General features: G+C 45.2%; 2 protein-coding genes across 2 annotated transcripts; one reads left to right on the forward strand and one right to left on the reverse strand.

Moving 5' to 3' along the window:
- Positions 1-238: 238 nt before the first annotated feature.
- On the reverse strand, positions 239-2,209 carry LOC121443701 (NADH dehydrogenase [ubiquinone] 1 beta subcomplex subunit 11, mitochondrial). Its single transcript, XM_041645507.1, has 3 exons — positions 1,975-2,209; positions 634-764; positions 239-457 (listed from the first exon to the last, which is right to left on the reverse strand). Exons 1-3 carry the CDS (start codon positions 2,173-2,175, stop codon positions 334-336), a joined length of 456 nt encoding a protein of 151 aa, XP_041501441.1. The 5' UTR covers positions 2,176-2,209; the 3' UTR covers positions 239-333.
- Positions 2,210-2,748: 539 nt separating this feature from the next.
- LOC121443703 (RNA-binding protein 10-like) lies at positions 2,749-18,551 on the forward strand. The gene is made up of 4 exons (XM_041645508.1): positions 2,749-2,966; positions 4,875-5,017; positions 14,538-14,721; positions 18,252-18,551. The coding sequence occupies exons 2-4, from the start codon at positions 5,001-5,003 to the stop codon at positions 18,534-18,536; spliced, it is 486 nt and encodes a 161-aa protein (XP_041501442.1). The 5' UTR covers positions 2,749-2,966; positions 4,875-5,000; the 3' UTR covers positions 18,537-18,551.
- Positions 18,552-20,442: the final 1,891 nt, after the last annotated feature.

The raw sequence follows: 20,442 nt of genomic DNA on the forward strand, positions 1-20,442 counted from the left end.
GACCAGATGTGCTTCAGATGACTCTAGCACTAGCTACTACCTAACAGCAGCCACCTGGGATCCTAGAGGAGCCAAATCCCCTAACTGTGCAGCCCATGGAGCCATGGAATAGAGTACTAAGCCACCAAACTTTAGTGTTGCATAGCTCTAGACAAACAAGAAAGGCAGCAGTGGCCCTAGTAAGGCTTGTCACACTTTCATAAATTTCTTCCATAACAAAAGCAACAATAACCAATCATTCTTTCAATCCCTTTAATAAGGTACTCTGAGAAACCAGAAGGATAACAGGCAGGGAAGACAAAGTAGCGCTTTTTAAGCCCACTCAGTAATTCATCAGTCTTCTTCTGGTAACTGGATCTTGCTGGGATCAAAACAGTTGGATTCCATGATGGGGAGACCGTTGGTTTCTCGGTATTTTACAAGTCTCTCAGCTTCCCGGCGGGCCCACTCTTGCATCCTAGAAGCAGCAACAGGCATGATCTATGTGAGAGAGCCTCACTAGACACCAGTTCCCCTCCTTAGCACTCCATACCCCACCAATCAATGCAGGGCAAAGATTCTGGCCAGAGACTCCTTCAACCTTTACCCTTGCTCCTGCTTCTACTCACTCTGCTCTCTTGGAAAACCCCATACCTGTAGTCAGGCAGATATGCCACAAAAGTGGTACCAAAGACCAGGACGATGGAAAAACCAAAGAAGAAGACAGCTCGCATGTTCCAGACGTCCACCACAGGGTCCTGGTCATAGCCGTGAAAGTCTGGGTTCTAAGGAGAGGTAAAGATCAATAAGGGTTTCCTCCCGCATAATAAAAATATATGCTGGCCCTGCATGGTCTGGTCTCTAATCTGCCCTCAAACCAACTTCTTATTCCTCACTAAAATCTTTCCTATTCTTAGCTTGTGAAGTTCCTTCCCAACAAAGGGCTTTGGTATTTGCTCTTCCCCCCTCTACCTAGAAAGTGCTTCCTCTAAATCTAATCAGAGCTGGATCCATGCCCCTCCCCTCATCCAAGGTTTTAACTTTATTTCCAAAGGAGTAATTGGCTTCACCTACTTGTTTGGGAAACATTACCTAATCACCCTGTCTGTTAAGTTGTACCCTTGGGAAGTGCTATTTATAAAGGTTTAAAAATGGCTGAATGTTGGTAATTTCCTATGGGTCCACTTACCCTATAGCACTCTATATATTTAAGCCCCTCAACCAGAGGTTAGTGTTGATGAAATACTTATACACCAGGCCTTTTCAAATACACAAACCTCACATATCCTAGTAAGGTGCAAATGGTAATAATAAACATCTTCTAATTCTGAGTACTTCTGAAGTGGCCGGAGCTGTTGAACCATTCTGACTCATTTAATCATATGAAGCAGTTCCATTTCAGGTGTCCTATTACTTTTCTCACTCTACAAAGAAACTAAGGCAGCAAAAGACTATAAACTACCTGCCCAAGGTCATACAAGTGAATAAATTTCAACCCACGGTGTCTGACTCCAGGGTCTCTGTTATTCATAAAGCACGGGAATTCAAATAGTCCTAAATTCAAAAATCAGCTCCACTTCCTACTTAAGTTATGTGATCTTGAGCAAGCAACTTAATTGTTTCGGTATCCTCATCTGCATAATGGTAACAGTAGTAGCGTCTACCTCAAAATCATGCTGTTTTTGAACATAGATATAAAGTGTTTACACAGGAACCGAGCACATGCCATCCCAGAATTTAGGATTATCCTGATTTTTAATGCGCTTTGGGCACTGCCCACTTTAAGTGTGATTTCTGTCTACAAGCAAAGCAAATCCTCCTTTGAGTCGTAGACCGAAGATAACAAAACAAAAAAGGGGAAAACAAGTCAAAACTATGAATCTTTAAAGATCTTGTTTCCGGAGCAAGCCTCGAGCTGGAGAACGATCTCTTCGACAGCGGTCTGCTTGGTCCCGGATTGGCCCCTGCGGCAACCCGTTTCCCACTCCCTCTCACCTTCGCGTAGAGGTTTTCGTCCTCGGGTTCTGGGTCCTCCTGCCAGAGTGTGGTCGGTTCTTGTGACCGCTTTCTCTCCACAGCAGACGGGGAGATTACAGCCCTGGAGGACTCCCAGCGAACGCGGGCAGCCGGGAGCTCTCGTATAGCCGCTGCTGCCAAAAGCCGGCGAGCGTATAAACTTAACAGCCTGGCCGCCATGACAGCTTGTGAGGCTGAGTCGGGGATGGGGGGGGGGGGGGGGAGACACGGAAATGCGAAGTGCGCAGCTGCGCGGTTGATCCCAGCGCGATTTTTGTCGCTCCGCCCTCACCTCGCTAAATAGATCCTTGTTCTAAGTTTGTTTTCAAGCGTGGCAAGGTGAGGACTCTGTTTTGCTTCCCACGTCGTGTTGTCATCAAATCAACTTTATCCTTTCTGTCACGCTGGGAGAAATTTAGTCTTGAAAGGTCTGTTTATTTTCTTCATAAGAAGAAAGTAGTGACATTTAGAAGGCCTTGTGGGGAAAGAGGTGGGCTTTTGCTTGTCTTTCAACTTCATGGCAAAGCAAGCTCTAAAAAGCGGGCCTCATAGTGGTAGCCAATAGCTACTCTTTTTCTGGACTCCCGGGGTGTTCTCACGGAATGGGGAGGTAGCATATGCTTGCCAATCAGAGAAGGCCAGGACCAGCCCATGGCGGACAGCAACCAATCGTCAAAGCCAGCCAGAGCGCGCTCCCTCAGTAGGTGGATGGAGGTCGGAGCGCAGGCTCCCGTCTCCTCATCGCCATTTTGTGTCAGTGACTGCAGCCGGCTGGAAGAAGGCGGCACTGAGTTTCCTTGGGAGGGCTGCGCGTCGGGCGCGTCTCCCCTCCCCCTTTCCCCTCTTTTGCCACTAGCCTTGGACTTAGTTGTTGCACGCAATCGGCTCCCGTTGAACTAGCAGTTCTGGAGAGGTGACGGCTGGCGGAGGTGATGCCTGGGGGCCCTCCCTTGACAGCCCGGGCCGGGAAGGTGAGCGCTGTTTCGGGTGGTGGGGGCCGAGGTAAGGGAGCGGGGCGTGCGCCAGGGGGTGGTGGTGCGGTAAACATAGAAGAGGCGCGGGGACGGACTGCACACTTCGGGGTTCACAAAGCTGAGGGATGCACCTGAGAGAGGGTGTCCCCCCACTTTTTCTTATGAAAGCAAAAGCGCGTGCGCGATTGGAACACGGGATGGGTGCACGAGGGTGGGGGAAGGGAGGGACAGATGGGAGTGGGGTACCGGGACTTACTATGTTTGCTCCATCGAACTTTTATTTTTTGGAAGTGCGTGTCTGCGACTTTGCGGGGGTATTCTAAGAGCAGGGGTGTGCTGGCTGTGTCCTGTGTTACTTATTATCCACGCGGAAATACTCTGGTTGCAGCCTCTATTCATTTCTGTGGCGGGGATGGGGGGTGGCGAGCGCGGAGAGAGAAAGTGACTATGGTTTTTATCCTTGGAGTGTGTCTCTGACCTCCAGTCCTTATCGGTCAGGAAACTGTCGTGTTACTGGCCGACCCCAACCTATTTATTGAATGCTGGGAAGGGTGAGGTGGATAGAGAAATATAGATGCGACTTTTATTCTTTTGAGAGTTGTATTTGACACTGACATTCAAATATTAAAAGGGGAATTGTTTATTTATGTCTCTTGTGGGTTACCTTCTGTGATCTTGGCCCTTGGTTATTTGGGGGCTCGCCGGTAACTTTGATTCTTCTCTGTGCTGTGTATATGACAATGTTTGACTCACCCTTTTGCCATTGAGGGCTTTGCATCAGGTTCTCAGCCATTAGGGTTCCTGGTTAACTGTTTTCCCCCATCTGGGAGCAGTTAGCTGGTTTCTTGTGGTTTGAGGTGGAAGAGAAAATAGGAACTTGAAGGAAAGGTGTGGTGGCAGCCTAGTGTTAGGCCTTGCTTTCCTTGGTTCCTGTACAGTGGGTGGCAGCTGAAGATTCAGGGATAATTCCCATCCCTGGTTGGGTCACATCACTCTCAGGACTTGTACTTCTTGAGGCAGCCCCAAAAGTTGGATGAAGTGACTGCTCCTTTCAACTCTGTAGAACAAGATGTTTTGGAACCGCTTCAGAAAGAGGCCTCTTTTGCCTCTTGAAAACTTGGCCTATGATCCCTGGGGAGAGGGATCCACCTGGGGACCTGGCTGCACGTCACATCATGGCTGAGCCACTTGCCATATGAGGACCAGAGCTCTGTTGGCCAGGAGCCCAGGGAGGTGGCAGCTGTCTTGTTGCCAAGTTAGCCCCTACACACATTCCCTCCTTCCCTCCCTCCCTCCAAAAGCCTTTCAAAGTTTCTATCTGCCTTGTTAGGGTATAGCTAACATCTTGTTGGGAGGATGAAATGATACCTTGACCGATGGGGAGGTGCTTGGGATTCCATTGGTGAAGTCTTTTATTACTCTTTTGTCTTTTGGTGTTTTGCTGTTTGTTTTTGTGATGCTGGGGATGTGACCCAAGGGCCTTGAACATGGCTGTGCTGGTCATGTTCTGTCTCACAACTATATCCCCATCCAATTATTGTGGTCTTATTTCTGTGACTTATGCCTAATCCTAGGCAGATCGTTCAGCAGTTGATCTAAGAATAAGAATGCAAAGCCTTGATCACATAGCCGGTGGTACCACCAGATCTCTGTAAGATGTTCTTTGTTTGATAAGGGCTTTACTGTTTTCTGGGGGCAGTAGAATCTTGCCTTATGCTTGTGGGGAAAGGAAGGAGAGAGCCAAATGGGGGCTGTCTTCCTGCACTGATTGACAGGAGCACAAGGAAGTAGAAAACAATGTCCCTGGGCTACAGGACTGTAGAGAGTCTTGACAATGACATTCTCTCAAGGAGGTCTTCTCTGCACCAACTACCTTGACCCTTTTCTTCCTTCCATTCTTTGCAGAGTCTCTGCAGGAGGTATCACCCAGGCTGGCAGATCATGGTGGCAGCAGTGAGGGTGGCTGGGAAGTGAAAAGGAGCCAGCAACTGAGGAGGGGCCCCCAACAGCTCCCGAAGATCCTATCAGGACATGGAGTATGAAAGACGGTGAGTTCTCCATTCCCTCTGCGCCCAGGCACTATAAGCATGCCCCCGTGTGAACACCAATCCAGGAATGATGCTGAGGGACACTTAACTTCTAGGCAGAAGAAACAACACAACAAAGGAGTGGTTTCTATGCTCCGAGAATGCAGAGATGAACAAGACATGATGATTGTAGGTCTCCTTGTGAGAGACTGTCTTGCTGTGTATGGTCTTACAAGGCAGAGCACGTAGTTTACAGGTGATGAGTACCATGGCTGGATGTGAGGATAGGTTTCTTGTTAGTATGGGTGAGGAGGCCAGAGAGTGATGCCAGCTATCATCTACCTCAATTGCTCTCCCAGTTATTTTTTGAGGCTGAGTTTTACATTCAACCCAGAGCTCCTAGATTTAGCTATACTGGTTGGCCAACAAGCCTGGGGGAGTCCTCTTTCTCTACCTCCTCAGCATTAGGATTACAGGCATGTGTCACACCTGGTGTATTTATATGGGTGATGGGGAATTGAGCTCAGGCAGTTTACTAACAGAGCCACCTTCCAGGCCTGTGAAGGGTGGGTTTTGTTTTGGATTTAAGATGGGTCTTGCTCTGTTGGATAAGCTTGTCTCAAAATCCTAGGTGCAAGTGATACGCAAATTCATCTTCCCGAGTAACAAACATTTAGGATACTTGGTAAAATTGAACCTAGGTTGCACAGCTCAGCATGTTCTGTACCATTCAGCTATTTTATATTCTCAGCCCTTTACATTTTATTCTGAGATAGACTGTAAATTGCCCAATTTGGGCTTGTTTGTACTCAATCTGTAACCCAGACCTTGCAACTGTCCTACCTCAGTCTCTGAGTTTACAGGCCTATACTACCAGACCCTGCTTATATATTTATTTATTTTATGTGCATGAATGTTTTGCTTGCATGTGTCTTTGCACCATGTGTGTTCCTGGTGCCGCCAGAAGAGGGCATTGGGCCCTCTGGAACTGGAATTACAGGCAGTTGTGAGTGAGCCACCATGTAAGTGCTAGAAATCGAGCCTGGGTTCTCTGGAAGAGCAATCAAGTGCTCTTAACTGCTGAGCCATCTCTCCAATCCATAGTTATTTATTTTTGAAGTAGGGTTTCACCATGTAGTTTCTATCTACCTGGAACTCATTGCAAACACCAGCACCAGCAAGATATTGGAACTAGCATGTGCTACCATGCCTGGCACTGGCCTCCTTTTAAAACTGTCTTTTGAAAGGCATCTGGTGGCTAGAAATATACTCAGTGGTAGAACTCTTACTTAGCATGTGTGAAGTGTTAAGTTCAATACCATATTTGCTTAGGAGAAGATTAATTTGATTGTCAACCATAATCACTACAACTACTATGTGACTGAGCTTCAGGTAGCTATACTTCCTTAGACTTTGTTGCCAAGTAAAACTACTGGTTTCCTTTTGATTTTTAGAGGATCCAAAATGTAGAGGTTTGAGTTAATCACATTTTCCATTTCTAAATAGATTTTATCAAAGACCAGTCACCACAAGGCCTCTTTTACTGTGTTTGGTTTATTTTTTTATTTCTTCAATTTATTCCCAATTCCCACCTCTGTAGGCATCAGCTCTGTTGTACTTAATATGTATCCTTCTAAAATAGTGTTATCTCAAGTGTCTTTAATTCTTATAAAGAGCATAGTGCTACAGTATTCCTTTTGTCTCCTGAACTCCATATTACTCAGCACTGTATATTTTAGCTGTCTCTATTGTCATTAATATACAAAATGTTTTGTCTCTAATTGGTGCCAAAGGTACCATGAGGTGTCCATGTTACGTTTTACTTAATGTGTGTGTGCCTGCCAAGAATAGATACTGTTGTTTTTGTGGTTGTTGTTGAGACAGGATCTCATCCATGCTGTCCTGGAAGCCACCCTATAGCTCAGACTGACTGACCTGAGACTTGTGGTAATCTTCTTCCCTCGGTCTCCTGATGATCTGTTCTTAATAAATAAATCCTTACTTTCGTGCTTCCTCTTTTTTAGAACAAGGTCTCACTACGAAGCTCTTACTGTCCTGGAATTTGTTATATAGACCCAGCTGGCCTCGAACTCATAAGATTAGAGGCATGTACTTCCATGACCAGATCTTGCCATATTTGTGATTTCAGAATCTTTTCTTAACCTTTTGCATTCACATCTTTTTTTTTTTTTTTGGTTTTTCGAGACAGGGTTTCTCTGTGGTTTTGGAGCCTGTCCTGGAACTAGCTCTTGTAGACCAGGCTGGCCTCGAAATCACAGAGATCCGCCTGCCTCTGCCTCCCAATTGCATTCACATCTTTAGCTCATTTAGAATCCAGTTTTGAATATGGTATAAGATAAGTTTTAGTTTGTTTTCATTCTTACAGCGGGCAGTTTGCTGAGTACCATCTCCTAAATAGTTCATTTTTGCTTGGGTTCCCTCCATCTTGAATGATCTAGGTTGTTCCATTTATCTCTTTGCTTATTCCTACACCATAATCTTACCATTTTTATTACTGTGGATTTATACAGTTTCTTAATAGTTCTCTTATTGCTCTTATTTTTCAAACTTGATTTAACCATTTGTGGCGTTTTATTCTACGTAAAAACTAATCAAAGGCTGAGTGGTACAGCCTGTGCTTAGTATGTATGAGATCCTGGGTTCCATCCCCCAAGATTTAAAGAAATCATCTCAAACACAGGACTTTTAATTGAGATTGCATCAAATTTCTGTACTGAGTTGAACTTGGGTCCTCTGGAAGAACAGTAAATGCTCTTAACTGCTGAGCCATCTTTCTAGCTCCAAGGAAGCATACTTTTTTTTTTATCTTTGGTTTTTTTTTTATTTATTAAAAATTTCCACCACATCCCCTCTTCCCATTTTCCTCCCACTCCTCCTACTTTTTTTTGTTTTTTTGGGTTTTTTTTTTTTGTTTTTTGCTTTTTGTTTTTTTTCGAGACAGGGTTTCTCTGGCTTTGGAGCATTTCCTGGAACTAGCTCTTGTAGTCCAGGCTAGTCTCGAACTCACAGAGATCCGCCTGCCTCTGCCTCCCAAGTGCTGGGATTCAAGGCGTGCGCCACTACCACCCAGCTCCTCCTACTTTTAAATGGCATAAAAATCTACCTGCTTGCTTAAGTAATAACTTACTCTGTTAAAGTGCAATCACTAGGAAAGTGGAGAGGTGGCTTAGCTTTTAAGAGCACTTGCCGTTCTTTGAGAGGTAAGAGTTCAGTTCCCAGCATCCATGTCCAATAAGTGCTCTTTACCTCTGAGCCATTTCTTCACCCCATTTTATTTTATTTTATTTATATGTGTATGTGTGTGTTAGTGTATACATGTGTAGAGCTGTGCACGTGCATGTATGTGGACGTAATGTGTAGGTCAGAAGGCAGCTCTGAGTACCACACTTGAGTTCCTTCCACCTTTTGTTTGAGGTAGGACTGTCATTGTTCTAGGTAGCCATTGAGCTCCAGGGATCTACCTATCTCCTCCCAGTTTTGATATCACTGGATTACAAGCACATGCTACTATACTTGGCTTTTTTTTTATCTGAGTTCTGGAGATTTGGACTCAGGTCCTTATGCTTTAGAAACAAGAGTTCTACTGACAGAGCCATCTCTCCAACCAAACACACATGGAATTTTTTTCGAGACAGGGTTTCTCTGTGTAATAACCTTAGTTCTCTTGAAATTTATTTTGTAGACCAGGCTGGCCTCAAACTCACAGAAATGTGTTTGTCTTTGCTTCTTGAGTGCTGGGATTAAAGGCATGTGTCACCACACCTGGCTCACATAAGAGATTTTTATAATTAAGAATATTCAACCCAGGGGCTGGAGAGGTGGCTCAGTGGTTAAGAATACTGGCACAGCCGGGCGGTGGTGGCACACGCCTTTAATCCCAGCACTCGGGAGGCAGAGGCAGGCGGATCTCTGTGAGTTCAAAGCCAGCCTGGACTAAGAGCTAGTTCCAGGACCGGAACCAAAAGCTACGGAGAAACCCTGTCTCGAAAATCCAAAAAAAAAAAAAAATACTGGCTTATCTTCCAGAGGACCCAGGTTCAATTCCCAGCAACCACATGACAACTCACAACTGTCTGTAACTCAATTTCTAGTGGATCTTACTCCCTCAAAAAACATGCAGGTCAAACACCAATGCATGTTAAAATTAAAAAAGAATATTTAGCGCAGTGGTAATGGCATACACTTTTACTCCCAGAATTTGGGAGGTAGAAGCAGGCAGATCTCTGAGTTTGAGGCCAGCCTGGTCTACAGAGTGAATGCCAAGACAGCCAGAGCTACACAGAGAAACCCTGTCTCAAAAAAACAAACAAAAAAGTGTGTGTGTGTTTATTTGTTTGCTTATTACTCACTTATTTATTTATTCATTCAGGGTCAACAGGTGTGATAGCACACGGCCTGTAATACTAGCCCTCAGGAGATGGAAGCAGGATGATTAGGAGTTCAGATTAATATTAACTGCGGGTCTAACTCAGGTAAAGTAGATCACTATCCCTAGTCTTAAAGGAACATGTCCAAAATGTTTCTCTCTCTCTTTTTTCATTTGGGTGTTTTGTTTTTGAGACAGGGTTTCTCTGTGCAGCCCTGACTGGAACTAGCTCTGCAGACCAGGCTGGCCTTGAATTCACAGAGATCTGCCTGCCTCTGCCTCCCAAGTGCTAGGATTAAAGGCGTGTGCCACCACCACTTAGCTCATTTGGGATTTTTGAGACAGGGTCTTACTATTGTAGCCCTTGGCTGGCCTGGAAGACATAGAGATTGGCTTGCCTATGTTTCTCAAGTGCTGGGATTAAAGACACATGTACGGTGCCCAGTCAAAATTTCTCTAATAAAGTAAGGTGTGTGTGTGTTGCAATTTTTTACATATAACTTTTAATAAGCCAGGAAAATTCTCTGAGCTTGATGTGGTGATGAATTTTTTTTATCCTACTCTCTGGAAACTGAAGCAAGAAGATCCTGAGTTTCAGACTAGTTTGGGCCATATCTCTCTCGTCTCCCTCCTATTCCTATGAGTCCCTGCCTTTTCCCAACTATTTTCTCTTATATTTTCACATATATTAAAAAATAGTATATTTATTTATTTGAGGGAGGGGCATGTGTGTGTGTGTGTGTGTGTGTATGTCACAGGACAACTTGCGAGACTCAGTTCTTTCCTGTTTAGGAGACCACAGCTGCAGTGAATTCAAAATTGCAAGTGCCGTGTCATACCCAGCCCCACCCTACCTTCCTCTATGTTTTTGGTTTTGTGTTTTTGTTTGTTTTCAGGCAGGGTCAATCTCTGTCTCTGTCTTTCTGTCTTTCTGTCTTTCTCTCTCTTAACTCTGGCTGTCCTGAAACTCAAAGAGATCTACCCACCCCCTGCCTCCCAAGTGATGGGATTAAAGGCATGCACTACCATATCTAGATGGGTTTGAGTATGTTTTTAAAGTTGCTAGGTTTGGGTGCCAACAAGATAGTTGGTTCAGCAAGTGAAGCGCTTGCTGCACAAACCTAGAGCCCTGAGTTCAATTCCCCTAGAAGTCATATATAAAGCTTGAAGAAGAGAACAGGTTCACCAAAGTTGCCCTCTGACTTCTATATGCATGCTCTGGTCCATCTGCCCACTCACATACATTATGTACACATATAGTAATAATAAATCTTTTAATTTAAAAGCTCTGCTAGGTTTTTTATTCTTTAGAAAATTATTGTGAGTATTCACATGGTACTGTCACATAAGGGTGTTTAATACAGGCATGTCTTTCATGTTAGTCTGTTTTATTTCCTTAGACAGTTTTGCTTCTACTTTCATGTTAAATACATGCATGCTTTTATGTGCATGTATAGAATATAGGGACCACAGAGAAAACATTATGTCTGTCATTCTGAGATTGGCTTAGTTCACTTAATGTCTATATCCAGTTGCATCCATCTCTTGAAAAAGGCCTAACTTCCTTTGTGGCTGGAAAAGAATGTTATTATTTGTATATAGCACAATTTCCTTACCCGTTCCTTTGTTGTTGGACACCTATGTTGGTTCCATATTGTTGCAAATTGTCTGCAATAAACATTGGTGTGTAAATGTCTCTGATTTGTTGACTTGAAGTCCTTCAGATAAATACACAGCAGTGGTAAAGCTGGGTCTTCTGAGAGATCTATTTTTAGTTTCTGAGGTGCCTCCCTACAGAATTCCTAGTAAATGGACTAGTTTACATTCCCAACCAGTCTGTGAAGGCTCCTGTTGTTCACTTCCTCACCAGCGTTGTTATTTTAAAGCTGCTTAGTTAGCTATTGGATTAGTTTGCTTATTTGTATCTGTGTTGTATTTATCTGGCATTGGAATCAAGGTAACCTCATAGTATAAATTATGTAACCTTTGCTGTTTTGGGAGAAACTTATGTTAGAGTTACTATTGTAGTAGCACACACCTGTAATCCCAGCACTTCTAAAACGGAAGCAGGCTAATCTGTGAGTTCAAGGCCAGCCTGGTCTATAGAACGAGTTCCAGGACAGGCTCCAAAGCTACACAGAAAAACCCTGGGGGGGGGGGCTATTCTTGCCTTGAAACTTAGTGAAACTTAGTGGAACTTACCTTTAAAGGCATCTGGGCCTTGTTTGTTTTAGCAGTTCTGGGAGAGAACCCAAGGCCATGTGTGTGTTAGGCAAGTACTCTACCACTTGCTGTGTATGCCCCAGCCTTTGGTGTGTGTGTGTGTGTGTGTGTGTGTGTGTGTGTGTACACGTACATGTCCAGTCATTGTATGTGCAGGTGCATCTTGTGTATATGTGTAAGCTAGCCGTCAACCTTGAGTATTGTTCCTCAGGAAGCACCTACCTTGTTTTTTGTTCTGTGTGTGTAGCACACAGGTAGCAGTACAGAGGAGTTTATTGAGAAATACCATATATAGGTTCTGGAGATGAAACTCAAGTCATCAGGATTGGTGTCAGGTGCCTTTACCCATGAAGTCACCATCTATCTGGCCCTACATTGTTTTTTGTTTTTGTTTTGTTTTTTTTTTTTTTTTTGAGACAAGGCCTCAATACATAGCCCTGGCTATCTTGAAACTTACTATGTAGACCAGGCTGGCTTCAACCTCTGCAACCACGCCTAACAGGTGGCACTTAGATCCAGGGATCTTCCTGTATCTGCCTCGCCTGTGCTACTTGGCTTGTTACATGGGTGTTAGATATCAAACACAGGTCCTTAATGCTTATTCAGCAAGCATTTTACTGCCTGAGCTGTTTCCTCTAGTGCACACATACTCACCCCATAGACATGCATCGTGCCCAGCTGGTAACTCTTTTTTCTAATATTTTATTACACAATTTCAAGCATATGGCAAATTGAAAGAATTTTACAATGAATACCTATCTGCAAACTAGATTCTGCCATTTTGCCGCACTTACTCATCTCACGCTTATTTCTAGGTTCATTTTTTTTTACATGTTAACTTTTTTTTAACACTTTTTTCTCATTTTATATACCAGTCCCAGTTCCTGCTCCCTCCCCATGTTAGCTGTTTTTAACTTTCACAAAGTCATATAGATCCATAGGGTTTATTGTTGTACTGTTTTGTTTTTGTTTTACAGCTACTGGGTTTGATCTCTTTTTGAAAAGCAATTAAGGTTTATGAGTGAGTGTTTCACTTGTACACATATCTGTGTACCATGTGTGTGCCTGGTACCTGCAGAGGCTAGGAATGGGTATCAGATTCCCTGAAACTGAAGTTAAGATGCTTGTGAGCCTCCATAATGTACTGAGAATAAATTCTAGGTCCTCTGCAAGGGCAGCAAGGGTTTTCTTAGCCACTAAGCCCTCAAGGATTTGGTCTTTTTGCGGAAGGAGATTTGATTTTGTTGTTGTTTGATACAGAATCTTTCTATGAGGCACCACATTCAGCTTCCTTTTTTGATAGATCTTGCTGGGTAATCCAGGATAGTGTCAGTCTCATAACCCAAAGAGCTTAAGTTACAGGCTTGTCAACTATTGTGTAGGTGCTGGGAATCAAACCAGGGTGTTTTGTATTGTGCATATTAATTTTATAGCCAGAATCTCTACAAAATTTATTTTTATGTGAATCTGTGAGTGTATGTTTACATGTGCTCAGGAGGCAGAAGCAGGCATCAGATTCCCTGGAGCTAGAGTTACTTGTGGGTGTGAGCTGCCCAACATGGGTGCAGGGAACCAAACTTCCTTAAATCTCTGAGCCATTTCTCTGGCCCCTGATTTTCATTGTCATCATTATCACTGTTATTATTTTGGGGATACTGAAATTAGTGTCATGAATATGTTGTCCTTGAACTGTACCTACAGCTCCTGATTTATTATTTGTGATCTTTCTTTTGATTGATTTAGGCTTACAGAATTTATTCTAAAATTAGATACAAATAATGATGATTCTTTTGCCTTTACAGTTCTTTTTTTTTAATGATTTATTTTTATCTGATGTGCATAGGTGTCAGGTCCCCTAGAACTGGAGTCACAGACAGTTGTTAGCTGCCATGTGGATGCTGGAAATTGAATCCAGGTCCTCTGGAAGAGCAGTCAGTGCTCTTAACCGCGGAGCCATTCCTCCAGGCCCCCCTCTATAGTTCTTAATGCCTTTTCTTCCTTCTCTTATTTAATTGCTTTAGCTAGTGTCATTAAATAATGTAGTTTGAGTGGTGTCAACAGTGGACATTCTCTTGTTATTACTGCTCATAAGTAGAATCTTGCTGCATTCTTCTGTGAGGTTTGATTCATCTTGCTTGACAATGTTCTTTTTTACATCTTTATTTTTTTTCTTCAATGCTGGATACTAAACACCCATAGCAGTATTTTTTTCTTTTTAAATGAATGTGTATTGGTTCTTTTTAAAATAATACTTTTTTAAAGATAGGATCTCGTGTAACCTTAAACTCATTTTGAACCTTGACTAACCTTGAAATCCTGATCTTCCTGCCTTCACCTCTCAAGTGCTGGGATTATTGCTTACTGAGTCCTATACACTATATTAAGCTTTGAGGAATAAGGACTCAGCAGGCATGGTCCATCATTTCCTAGAACTCACCATTAAGTAATTTAACTTTTTATGATATTCGGGAAATAGAACCCAGGGCCTTCTGCATGCTGGGCCTGTGTACTACTGGTGAACTATATCTACAACACCAATATTTTTAGATGTGGGGGTTGCTATGTTGCCCAGGCTCACCCTGACCTTCTAGTGCTCAAGCCTTCTGCCTCAGGATCTTGGGCAGCTGGGGTTGATTAACTTTATCTTAGAGAGTACTTATATTTGGGATTCTAGGTACAGAGACAGAACTGGGAGAAGCCTGGATAGAGGAAGCTTGTGATACATGTGGACCAGAAGTGAGGAAGGGATGGAGATAAGTGGGTTGACTTTAAGAGCATATAGTAGTTAGTCCATGTAGTGGAGTGAAATTTTCAGAGTCTTTTTTTCTGGGGAGTGGGATTGAGGTCCTTGAAAGAGGGTTGTAGGGTAACTCTTACATCTTGAGCCTTTTGGGAAAAATGGTCTTTTAATCCCCATCCTTCTTCTCCTAGAGGTGGTCGTGGTGACAGGACTGGCCGCTATGGAGCCACTGATCGCACACAGGATGATGGTGGAGAGAACCGCAGCCGGGACCATGATTATAGAGACATGGACTACCGCTCCTACCCCCGAGAGTATGGCAGTCAGGAGGGCAAACATGAGTATGATGACTCATCTGAAGAGCAAAGTGCAGAGGTGAGGGCAAAGCCAGGTCTTGGGGGAAATGCTCCTGAATGGCCTGTGTGTCTACCTGCAACACCAGGTGTAGGCCATGTTCTGCTCCTGTGCCTTTGGATTGCTCAGTTGCTTTGTGTCACCTAGGGGAGGGTCTGTCCCTGCTCCTTCTCTGAGGACTCTTCTGAGTTGGGTTTCCCTGGCTTCCTCCACACTGCTTTACTCTGTATTTCTCAAGGTTCCTAGCCATTACTTCTTTCCCTTCTTCCCTGTTGTTCAGTTTTGGTCTTTGGTTCACTGCAAGCACTATACTGCCTGCCCTACCAATTTAGGGTACTCAAAAGGATCTCTTCCATGGGACCCAGCATCTAGGGTAGGGAGGACAGAATTAGCATCCAAGCCAAACAACTCTGGGAAGCTAACACTGGGTGTTCCTGATCTTGACAAAACCTTTAGACAGAAGGGAAGGAAAGGACCTCTGGGGAAGCCAGTTCTGTGTGGTAGTTACCTCTAGCCTAAAGGATGAGGCATGATGCTCACCACGAGAGAGCCCACATCTGAGGGCTAGAAACACCCTTGCCCCAGAGAACTCCAGTCTGAGGGGACAGTCAAAGACCTGGTGTAAGCAGGTAGGCAGGCAGGCAGCTCTTTGTCTAGTACGATGGAAAGGTTACACTTGCAAGCCGAGCCTTGAGGAATTGTATTTGAGCTATCCTCTACCCTCTAGGCAGAGGGGCTATTCCCTTGGTATACTTTGTTTGCTTAGCCAGGGCCTATAGGCATCCAGGCTTCTCAATTGCCTGCTCTTGAGCAGTGTCTCTTAATGGGTACAATGGACCTTGGAAAGAGACCATTGACAAGTATGGAATACGGCATCCAATTGTCTGGGCCTGTCCTCTGCAGGTGGGAGGATGTAGGCTTAGGCCAGATCTGCTTAGTGTTGAAATTAGTAGATTGGACAACAGCTAAGAATTAGCAGCTACACTCTCTTGTCAAAGAACTGATAATGAATGAAGACGTTGTCAGGGCTGAGGAATAAGGACCAAGGAGGAGCATAGTAGCCCACCAACTCCTGCTGGCTGCCTTAGACTCATATCTGAAACTGTTTCTAAAACTGCTGGTTTGGTTCCAGGGCCCAATCTTAAGCAGGGAACTATATAAGACAGGTCTTTTTCAGTGGCACAGTAAATAATTGTTCTCATACTAGCTAAGCTGGCAAAGGAAGAAAAGGGAAGAAATTGAAGGCAAAGTCTAAAACCCAGGCTAGTTTTTCCCAAGGAGGTTTAAGCTGTGTTTTTTTGTCTACCTGCCTTTGGGAGTTCCTCCTCCACACCAATACTGCCATTCTTTGAAGGCAGCTCCCAAAAGTATTCTGTGGAACATTTGCAGCCTTAAAAAGGCTACAATCCAAGGCCTACCCACTTTGCCTGACTGAGCCTTTAACTGGAGCCCGCCCGCCCACCCCTGGCTTTCAGAGCCCACCTGTCTCAGAGAGCCATCGGCCAGCCACTAGGCCCACCAGCTGACTGCCCGTCTGGTGTCTCTCATCTTATTCTGTCGGCCAGGATCCCTACGAGGCCTCCCCGGGCTCCGAGACTCAGTGTAGGCGGCACAGGCACAGTCCCACTGGCCCGCCAGGCTTCCCCAGAGACGGCGACTGTCGGGACTAGGACTATCGGACCGAGCAAGGGGAGGAGGAGGAGGAGGAGGAGGAGGAGGAGGAGGAGGAGGAGGAGAAGGAGGAGGAGAAGGCCAGTAACATCGTCATGCTGAGGATGCTGCCACAGGCAGCCACTGAGGATGATGTAGGTGCCCCTCCAATGGCCCTGGGCAGGTGGCAGAGCAGGAGGCCAGGCTGGGTTTTCTCCAGGGCTCTCAGCTATTCTACACCCATCCTTTACAACCAACCACAGCACCTTCCCTCTCTTCTCCCCCACCAGCTCCTGTCCCCCAGCACTATCCATCCTCCAGGATGGGCCCCATCAGTTCCTGGTCTGGAAGGGAGAAGGCAGCAGACAGGCTGGCTTAGCCCAAGGGCAGTAGCGTGGGTGTCCAGTGCTGGTGGGTATGAGAGAAGAGCGTCCCTCCTGCACATTCCATTGGCTTTCATCCTTTTCGTATATGTGAATGGAGGGCCAGACCCAGTGTTGGATATTCTTGGTGGCAGAGACCCATGAGAGTAAGATGTTAGGGCCCACGAGGCTTTTCCCAAATTCCATATTCCTGTTTTTGTCAGCAGTGACAGCCTGGCCATAGCTACCCATAGGTGGCTCTTGATAGCTTCTTGACCCTGTTTGCCTTTATGACATTCTCTGCCTTCAATCTTCCTCTCTTCACCAATTTCCTTCTCATATAGATGTCTTATGGCAAGCCACATTTGAAATCTAAAAGTATTACTAAAGTAGACTTTTGATTAGTCTCCCTGATCCTTATATCTCTCACTTCCTTCAGCCCCAGTTGGTTCTCTGAGCAGTGCTTCCCTGAAAGCCTGCCAACTGCCCTTTTTGTGACAGTAGTAATCCCCACTAAGAAGTCCTTCTAGGATCAGGCTGATTGCTGACATTTTTACCTGAGGTTTTATTGTAGGGTGGGCTATGTGCCAGGCTGATTGAATCCTCACAGAAGCTCTTTCTGGAAGGTACAAATTATAGTCAGTCCCACATAGCCCCAGTCAACAAAGTGACTTCTTTATGTTCCAACAAGTGGCAGAGTAGAGTTGGGGTCCAAACCTGGACTGCTGGACCCCAGAGCCCATGTTCTTGTTATTTCCCAAGCCTTCCTTGATTGGAGTCTTGATTGGTTTTCATCTTCCTGCATACTGGTGTTCATAAGACTTAATTTCTTGTCTGTTACCCTGATGAGGAACAGATGCCCAAAAGCACAGATTGTTCTCCCTAAAATGTATCTGGTATAAATTCCCCATCCACCAAAAGAGGTACTGCCAGCTTAGATACTGTCTCACCTGGGGTCCTCAGTTGCCTCTGTAGTCTCTCAGGATCATTTCACTCAGAAAGCTTTCCAGATCAACCACCATGCCTTTTTGTCTTTAAATTTCTCCTCCTCACAGGGCTGAAATGACTCAGGCTCCTATCCTTCTCTGTGTCATAGAGAGGGGAGGGAGTATTCCTTTGTGATGGATAAGACTTGGGCATTCCAGCTTCTATGCTTCTTGGCTACTACTAAGCCTCTTCTCAGATCACCCTCCCCACCATTCCTGACTTGCTGCCTCACTTGCTCTCCCGTTGTCTTTGTGCCGCTGGGGATCATCTTGTTCCCATCCTTTACCCTGTACTGTGTTTCTGTCTGTGTTTGTTTGACTCACTTTCCTTTACCCTGTCCTGTGTTTCTGTCTGTGTTTGACTCACTTTCTGTAAGTCCAAGGCTGGAAGCAAGACTGAGTACTAGGTGCAGTTGTTATTGGGGAGGCAGAGGAGGGGTGTGTGTGCGTGTGTGTGTGTGTGTGTGTGTGTGTGTGTGTGTGTGTGTGTTCGTGTCTTATACTTAGCTGCTTTCTTTACTAAATCCATCCCACTTCTTTATTTCCTGAACAGATCCGTGGCCAGCTGCAGTCCCATGGTGTCCAAGCACGGGAGGTTCGGCTGATGCGGAACAAATCCTCAGGTGAATTTTCGTTCCCAGTGCCCTCCCCTTCTGCTGACCAACCTCAGCCTCCAAAACTCCCTTCTGCCTCTGCCTTTCCCTCCCTCTTCCCCTCCCTATGCCTCTTCCTGCCACAGCTGGGAATGGGCAGCTTGGGGAGGGTGCCCTCTCTTTTTCTCTCCCACCCCCACTCTCACAGCTCCAGCCAACAGCCTCTACAGGAGGGCTTGTCCTGAAGAGGGTACAGCTCTGGGTTGAGCTGACTATTCCCAGGGGCAAGGCCAGGGCCAGGCTCTGGAAAACCTCTTTGGGACTCTGAGTATCTGAAGTGGTGACCCTTCCTAATACATATACTTTCTTTTCCTTCCTCTCTGCCCCTTGGTCTCCTTCACATAACTTTTGACAACAGCCTCTAACCAAAAGTAGGTCTCACATAGACCCACCAGTATGTCCCAAGAGGGGAGGCAGGGGATGGCTCGTGTATCCTAAGGAGCAGCCAGAACTTTCTGGCCTCGCCTGTTCCCTCCCTCCCTCCCTCTCTCCTTCTTGCAGGCTGCTTGGAGCTGGCCTGAGGTTTTAGCAGGGTGGGTGGAGTTGTCTCTGCAGGACCATTGCCCAGGCTCCCCAAGGCAGGCACAGTGGGGCCTCACTCTGCCTGGGCTTCTCTTTCCATCTCAGTCTCTCTCCTTATACCTCCTCCCTCTCTCCATCCTCCCTTGCGTACCCCCTATACAATTCTACCCACCCATGCATCCTGATGGTGATTCTTTTGGATGAAGCATGCCCTCCAGACCCACCACATTCAAGCCTCCTTCCGTTGCTACCTCTAAAGGAGTTACTTTCCCAGAATCGTAAGCCCCAAGGCCCTGGCCAGGCCTGGCGTCTGTCTCAGTGACATGTAGGTATTGTTTTCATTAAAGTAAGCTTTTCTGGCCCTGGATTTCAAGATTGTTGGACATTTGCTCTTTCTCTTCTCTTCTCTTCTCTTCTCTTCTCTTCTCTTCTCTTTTTCTGCCTTTTTTTAGGCCTCCTGGGATTCCTTAACTCTTAAATGTTGTCTTCAAAGAGTATTTTTTCCTCTAGGATTTTCATTTCATGTGCAAGAATGTGGGGGCTGTCCCTTCTTGACTGCTCGAGAGTGACAGTGCTGGCACCCTAGTTTAGGATCTTCGTAATGGCTTCACACTAGAGGAACAGCTTAGAATCTGTTAGATTAGTTTTTCTTCACTCAGACTTAGCTTGTTGCTCTGATTTGTATTTCCTGCACGTCATAGTGGAAGAGATAGTGGGGGAAGGCCTTGTTTATAGAACAGGGCCTGTTGGCTGGGTGAGCCACATCCTCTGGAAATCCTAAAGGCTGCTGACCACTTGAGGATTCTTCCTTCACCTCTGAGATAGAATATGCTTTACCCGTTTCCCTTTGTTAAAAACAAAACCAAACACAAAAAAGCAGGAAAACAGTTTACACTTTACCCTGGAGGAAGCTAGTTTGGCTCTCGTTTCTGTCTGAAACAGCTGTGGCTCTTGCAGCTGGTGCATTGCTTGGCGGAAACTCTCTATTTGCTGGTTCCTGCTTGTGTTTCCTTCTCTGACCAGGGGATTGTGCAGCTCTCTCTGTTGGGTGCTGTTTAAACTTAGCAAGGAAAGGATGACTGGTTTCTCTGCACTCTTTGCTGTTCACATTCATCCTTTTCTACTTCTAACATCCCCAAAGGTCATTTAAGCTGCATACCAGAAACTTTCTCTGAGTTCATTTGTGTGAGTGAATGTCTCTTTGTGGTAAGACTACTTGAGGGTTCCTCACATCTATTTTTGTGTGCTCCCTAGGCATTGAAGTCCCTAATGTTTTCTTGCGAATGAAACTTGCTGGCTCTTTCCCTCTAGTAGAACCCAGCATAGTATGTGCCTTGTCCAGTTCTCAATCTTATGCTACTTTAGATTACTTCTGGAGTTAGTTTTAGAGAAATTGGCAAGCCTGTCAATTGAACCAGTTCAGTTCAGTTCAAAAGGTACAACCATGTGTTGATAAGCTGTATAATGAACCAAGAAGTGGGAAAGTTGACCAAATGACTGCCATTTTGTTGCTGAGAGATTTGCGATGGGCAGTCCAGGCATTCTGACTTCTTTGGGCAGCCCTACATC

The sequence above is a fragment of the Microtus oregoni genome, unplaced genomic scaffold (assembly GCF_018167655.1).
Source record: "Microtus oregoni isolate MIOR12 unplaced genomic scaffold, Mior012 000112F_002, whole genome shotgun sequence".
Lineage (NCBI taxonomy): Eukaryota > Metazoa > Chordata > Mammalia > Rodentia > Cricetidae > Microtus > Microtus oregoni.